Below are 7,033 nucleotides of genomic sequence, written 5' to 3'. Positions count from 1 at the left end.
ATGAAAATATTTATCATAGAAAAATGCTATCAATTTCATTTCACTTTGTAACATGTTGAGCAAGGTGTATATCATTATGTGAATATATGTTTTTGCAAATAAATGAAATTTTGACTTAGTATATAGTCATACATCAGTTAATGAATGGAGTTTGCTAGATAAAGCATAGAAATAACGATTTGATATGATCATAGCACATCTATTACATACAAACATTTGAATAAACTATGTTAAAGTATAGTTCATGTACATTACCACTTCTACCCTTGTTTTGATAAACTATAATAGGTATGGTTTATGTTTCCATTAACACAACAAACACATTTCGAAAGGTTTTATTCCCACAGAAAAATGTTTTACACTCACGCACACCACACATAAACTTGTTAACCTAAATTGTGCGACATTCTCCTTCCGTACGTCCGAGTGCGAGATTTAAATTCCTGGTAGCTATAATCAGAGTCTCTTGTAGGGAGAACGTGATAGTTGTGTATAGATCTATATTGGGTTAGACACCCCACACCTGAGCTGTATGCAACAGCTAGACCGGCAGGTCTGTGGTGACAAGTGTCATTTCAGTTTCGCGACGCCTGAGAAACGTCGTGGCAGGTTCATTCAGTCATAGTATGGTTATAGCGGCTCACTTAGGGAGTTAACAACACATAAAGTTTACGGGGATTTTCATAAATCAAAAGGGGTTTTATGTCGATTTAAAATCACTTTTTATATCAATAATTACAGATATTATTGTATACTTACAGCCTTGGTACTTAAGACTACATACCATTCATTACGGGATTTTTCTCAGATCAGAAAGGGTTTTACGCCAATTTAAAACCACTTTTATATCGTTAAGTATGACAAATACTTGTTCATTCTCGGTCCCCGTATTTAGGACCACATAACTTTTATAAGGAAAATATTGGATTTTTCTTGGTAACACACCACACATTACAAAGAACGGTTTCCAAACTCTTTATCTAAAAAGCTTATGAACTCACCAACCTTTGTGTTGACACTTTTTCAAACAACTTGTATTCTTAGGAATTCAGTGAAACAGGAAATCAACAGCGTTTTGAGGATGGGTCGATAAATCGTTAAACAGTTCATTTGTCATCATAATGTAATTGATTTGAATAATGTAAACATATACTTTGGTGTAACTTTTTCAATTATATTTATGATGGTTGTATTTACTTTGAGCACTATTATACTCGTTGTTGTGATACTATACATGAAGTCCTCCACCCCTGGACATTTCAGCCATCCTTGGTTTGGGGGTGTGACACACTCTAGGGCCAAAAAGTGTCTTAAAAGAGCAAAAGTCTAGATCTATAGGATGGAGTGATCAAGATGCTAACTTTTTACATTCTGGAGGTTGCTATCAAGGAAGAAATCACAGATCCAAGGTGCTTCCCAATTCAAAGCTCTTCACACCACACTCTTTACCTTCAAGAACACTTCTAAACACTCAAATTGGCTTCAAAAAGGCACTCTTTCACTTAGGGTTTGCTTGTGGTCGATCTCACAGAGGGGGCTGAAGAAGGAAGGGGGCATGAGGTTATAATGACATTTATATTAGGGCCAAAACCCTAAAAATTAGGGTTTGGACATCATGTGCATACGCCACGCCCTGCGTACGAGGTGTACGCTCAGCGTACTAAGGTCCACCCTGGTACGCTCAGCGTACGCTTCGTACGCCCAACGTACTAACCCAAAGTCCAAATTACTATAATGCCACTAAGGGCCAATTTTCCAATTCCAATGGCTAAAATATAACATTATTCAAACATAGGGTCGAGATTGAAATTACTTTGACATCGGGATGTTACAAGTTTTTTTTTTTCTCATTTTCAACACCTAACATCTCTAAACATCTTAGAGTCAAGTTCAAAGGATGATAATAATTAAGATTTATTCAAAGAATTTCACACTCTAATCCCAAATTACCATTTGAAATAAATGAGATTGGTCATTTTCAAAGTTAAACACGCGAATGCAAGTCAAATAGGGAGGTGTTCATACCTTCGAGAATTAATTTCTAGGCATGGATTCTTCTCCAATGCATAAATATGTGTTTTCATTTAAAACCCCCATTTGGTTTGATTATTCTTTCAAGAACACATATTCTACTCCTTCCCTTGATCGACTAACTCAAAACACTAAGAGGGCTTCCATATCTACTTTCCCCTTTCACAAATTTAGCTACCAAACTTGTTAGATTTAAAGTATTACCCTAATGACCAACAGTCGGTTTCCTTACTTCCTAGAGAGAAACTGGGTGTTAAAAAATATTATCAATATTTCACTTTCATTAAATTAAGGTATTAAGCCCAATATAGCTATGTTTCCTTAGTTACTCGCATAGGATTTGGTTAACCACTTATTCTTTCAATATTACGATAAATATTTGTTCTCATAATTCTCACCGATTTTTAAGTAATCATCCAATCTATATATTAACACTGTATGAAAGAGGAGTGGAGAGAGAATTTAAACGAGATAGATAGCCTGTGACTTCTCCCGATTGGTGGTAACACGTTGTTCGGATCCATTTCACAAACGATACCACTAAAAAGTCGACTAAAAAGTGTCGACTCATCCCACCCTAAAATCATATCATAAAATTTTATAAATCAAAACAAACTAAATTTCTCGTGGTCCAAGTAAACAGTCATCACTAAATAGTGTCGACTATGCCCACCCTTTTGTATGTATGTATGTATATATTTATATTCATTCTTTCTCCGATTTGACCCTCTCGATCATCATCCCCAAATTAATCCTCTCTCTTCTGCAACCAATCGTTCAGAATCTAAGAATAATCATGAATTACGGTAGGCTTGAAGCAAAATCACAATCCGATGCTGAATTGACGCAGGATCATTACGCCACTAGTTCATCAGAACCACTTGAACCAACCCCCAAAAGAAGGTCCAGGCTAAAGCTCCTTCTTCTCATAGTCGGATTCACACTCATTATCGCGTCGGCGGTATCTGTGACACTAGTGGTGGTCCTCCGAAGTAAAGACTCCGGTGGTGGATCCGGCTCAATGACCCACCGGCAGCCGACGAAAGCCATATCACGAGTCTGTAGCCGTACACTTTACCAGAACCTGTGCGTCAATTCGCTTGTCGATTTCCCGGGTTCACTCATCGCATCGGATAAGGAACTGGTTCACATTTCAGTCAACATGACGCTTCATCATGTCGGGAAGGCGTTGTATACGTCTACCGATCTCAGCAACCTGGAAATGGACGGACGTGCACGGTCGGCATACAACGATTGCCTCGAGCTTCTGGAGGATTCCGTTGACCAGCTCACACGCTCGCTAACTTCCGTCGCCCCTTCCGGTGACGGTGACCCGCAGCGCCTAGGATCACCTGAAGACGTGATGACGTGGCTCAGCGCGTCGCTCACGAATCAAGACACGTGTACGGACGGTTTGTCGGAGACGGAGGAAGGAGAAGTGAGGAATCAGATGCGAGAGAAGCTTAAGGACTTATCGGAGCTCGTGAGCAATAGCTTGGCGATATACTCATCATCTGATGACGACGAGGACGAGGATGCAGATGGAATTCCGATACAGAACCGGCGGAGGAGGAGGTTAATGTCATCAGCAGAAGAAACCAGTAAATTATCACCGCTACCGGAATTTCCAGTGTGGGTGAGGAAGAAAGAGAGAAGATTGATACAGACGCCGGTGTCCCTAATTCAAGCCGACATAGTTGTGTCCCAAGACGGCAATGGCACGTGCAAGACGATCAAGGAGGCGATCAAAAAAGCACCTGAGAATAGTAATCGCCGATTCATCATCTACGTGAAGGCTGGAAGGTAAAAGACACACGCACTTTCTTTTCTTTTCAATGTCACTTTTCAAAAGGGCATTTTAGTTTGGTCCAGTTACAGTAATACCACTGTCAGTTTTCTCGTAGTCAACGGTAAAAATCTCGTACGTTTTTAAATATTAAATAATACTATAAAAGAGAGACAAGTAATTAATATATAGAAGTGGATGATTGGATATTTGGCATGTAGTTATATTATTATTATTGTAATTTTATTTTTTCAAATAATATTCACAGATACAACTTAATAAATAATAAATAGGATTTGACGCATGGTATATAAAAACAATTAAGTTTGGTGCGGGCTAATTATAACGTAAGCAATGATTCCGACATTGAAGTCGTAATGCAAATTATTACTATTATTTTCATAACCTTTTTTGTTTGTTTGTTATTTTGAAGGTACGAAGAGAAAGAATTAAAGGTAGGAAGGAAGAAAACGAATTTGATGTTCATAGGCGATGGTATGGGCAAAACGGTCATTACAGGAGGAGTGAGCGTTGCTGATAACGTGACCACATTCCACACTGCTTCTTTTGGTAAATATAAAACCCGATAGCCCATGTCCTGAATTGTCATTTTCAACTTTTGCTTCCTTTCCATGTGCGTTGTTCCATCATTTCACTAATCATTTGTACCCCATGCATGTAAAGTTGTACATTAAATAAACATTTGACTTGCAGCTGCCACCGGAGCAGGGTTCATGGCACGTGACATTACGTTCGAGAACTACGCCGGTGCCGCAAAACACCAAGCTGTAGCACTCCGAGTGGGTGCAGATAAGTCGGTGATTTACCGATGCAACATAATTGGATACCAAGACTCGTTATACGTACACTCACAACGACAATTCTATCGTGAATGTGACATTTATGGAACGGTGGATTTCATTTTCGGCAACGCCGCCGTCGTCATCCAAAACTGCAATATCATTGCCCGGAAGCCGATGGATCAACAGAAGGTGACAATCACGGCCCAAAACCGGAAAGACCCAAATCAAAACACCGGGATCTCGATCCATTCATGTAAGCTTTTAGCCCAACCGGATCTTTTGGCGTCAAAGGGAAGTATCCAAACGTTCCTTGGTCGGCCATGGAAGATGTATGCCCGGACAGTGTACTTGTTAAGCTACATGGGTGATCATATTGACCCGAAAGGTTGGCTGGAATGGGACGGGTCGTTTGCACTGGATACATTATACTACGGGGAATATATGAATTACGGGCCGGGTGGGGCTATCGGGCAACGGGTCAAATGGCCGGGTTATCGGGTGATTACATCGGCTATTGAAGCAAACCGGTTCACTGTCGGGAAGTTTATATATGGATCGTCATGGCTGCCGGCCACCGGAGTTGCTTTCTTGGCAGGTTTATCGGAGTAATTGATTGATGTGTATTAGTTCGATTTATATTTATATTATACTATGATTTAATTATACAGGGCATAATTATAGTGATGACTTATGAGATCTGCTAATTCTTTTGAAAATTAGAATAACCCAGAAGTCTCACATACGGTATAAAATGTAAAAGGGTAAATTTGGTTGGTTGCGTGTGGGGTGTGTGATAATGAAATTTGTACCATTTATGAATTGCTATTGTCGGTGGCTTTATTTTCTATACTGATTGTGATTTCGTAAAGGCTCTTTGTAGTTATGTCTATCATGCAGATGTTCATGATTAGCTAACAAAGGTTTTCTTTTTGAAATTTGTAACTATAAAGTTGTTAGAAGATAAAGGAAAAAATATCTAGAAGAGTAAAGTTAATTTTAGTCGTATTTTTATAAGATGATACAATATCTAGAAGAGTAAAGTTTTATGCGTATGTTTATAAGATGATGTATAAGGTTTCAAATAATATGAAATGTTTAACATGAAACACAAGTATATAAACATAAAGCTTTTAACCAAGTGTTACCTATACAATTTTCAGTGAAATGGTATCACTCTTAAATTGTAAAGCATACTGCGGTCAAAATATTACAAAATAATAAACAATTAAAAATTTAAAACATAACAAAACACGAGAAGGGAGAGGGGGACAATTCTCAAACAACTTAGGTAGTAGTACTGTACACAATTGACAATACCACTCCAGCACGGGCAATACCATCCCAACTCCAGAGCCTAGCAACTATATAATGTGTCCGAAGTCAGAACGTAATAAAGGCACCAAATCACCTCACCACACGCCACAACTCTTCCATCAAGATTACGTGCCTTCCAAAAAAAAAAATTTGCCCTAATAAACGCCTGAAAAAGAGATAGTACCATGCATGAATAAAGTAGACAATCTCTCCTAACCAACATTATAAATATGTTCTCCATAGGAGGTATCAATAAGCAAGAGCTCACTCTCAAATTCTCTGTATCACTCTTATACACTCTCTTGAGTGTACATCTCTACCTTTGGCGTCAAAACATAATCACGGGTCACAACCCTAAATTACGGCTAATTACGACGGACCATACTACTATTTATGATCAACGTGTATAGGATTCACCAACCTACCTCAAAAAGACTCTATGTTATCTAACCTTCTGTAATGACCCAAAAATCAAGGGTAAAAAATTTCATTTTTAATATAGCTGAAACATTGATGTCATTTATTTCAAACATTCAATTCATCATTAAGTAAAACATTTATCAGAGTTCATCCCAAAATCATTCATTGCGGAAATCATAGGTGTGTGCACTGCGATCAATCTGAACTCTTCCTTTCCAAATTGATGATACCTGAAACCAAAACTGTAAACCGTAAGCATAAAGCTTAGTGAGTCCCCCAGAGCATACCCCACACACAATCCACATAATACATACCATATTAGCTATAAAAGCTACATATATCACATAAGCCATACATACAAACATATGGGTTGCCATGGAAACCCTCCAAGGTCTTATAGCATGTGCCATGGGAACCCCCAGGGTCTTTACTACCAAATACAAATCATGCAAAATAAACATACGGGGATGCCATGGAAACCTTCTAGGGTCTTATACCATGTGCCATGAGAACCCCCACATGGTCACAATCTACTGCCACAAGAACCTCCCGGGGTCTTCCATGCAAACATCACAAAGACAACTAGCATATCAAATACCACACAATCAACTAGCATACCACATATAACTAATTTCCATGGGAACCCCCACATGATCACATACATAATACGTAATGTATC

The 7,033-nt window shown here is 38.7% G+C and overlaps 1 protein-coding gene across 1 annotated transcript; it reads left to right on the top strand.

The window, feature by feature from the left end:
- Positions 1-2,669: 2,669 nt before the first annotated feature.
- On the top strand, positions 2,670-5,439 carry LOC145065602 (putative pectinesterase/pectinesterase inhibitor 61). The gene is made up of 3 exons (XM_079012630.1): positions 2,670-3,834; positions 4,251-4,387; positions 4,532-5,439. Exons 1-3 carry the CDS (start codon positions 2,717-2,719, stop codon positions 5,227-5,229), a joined length of 1,953 nt encoding a protein of 650 aa, XP_078868756.1. The 5' UTR covers positions 2,670-2,716; the 3' UTR covers positions 5,230-5,439.
- The last annotated feature ends 1,594 nt before the right edge of the window (positions 5,440-7,033 follow it).

Source organism: Lactuca serriola, chromosome 8, assembly GCF_051521515.1.
Source record: "Lactuca serriola cultivar US96UC23 chromosome 8, Lser_US96UC23_V15, whole genome shotgun sequence".
Taxonomy (NCBI): Eukaryota; Viridiplantae; Streptophyta; class Magnoliopsida; order Asterales; family Asteraceae; genus Lactuca; species Lactuca serriola.
The sequence above is the reverse complement of the archived record's forward strand: the minus strand, read 5'-3'. Positions and strand labels throughout refer to the sequence as shown.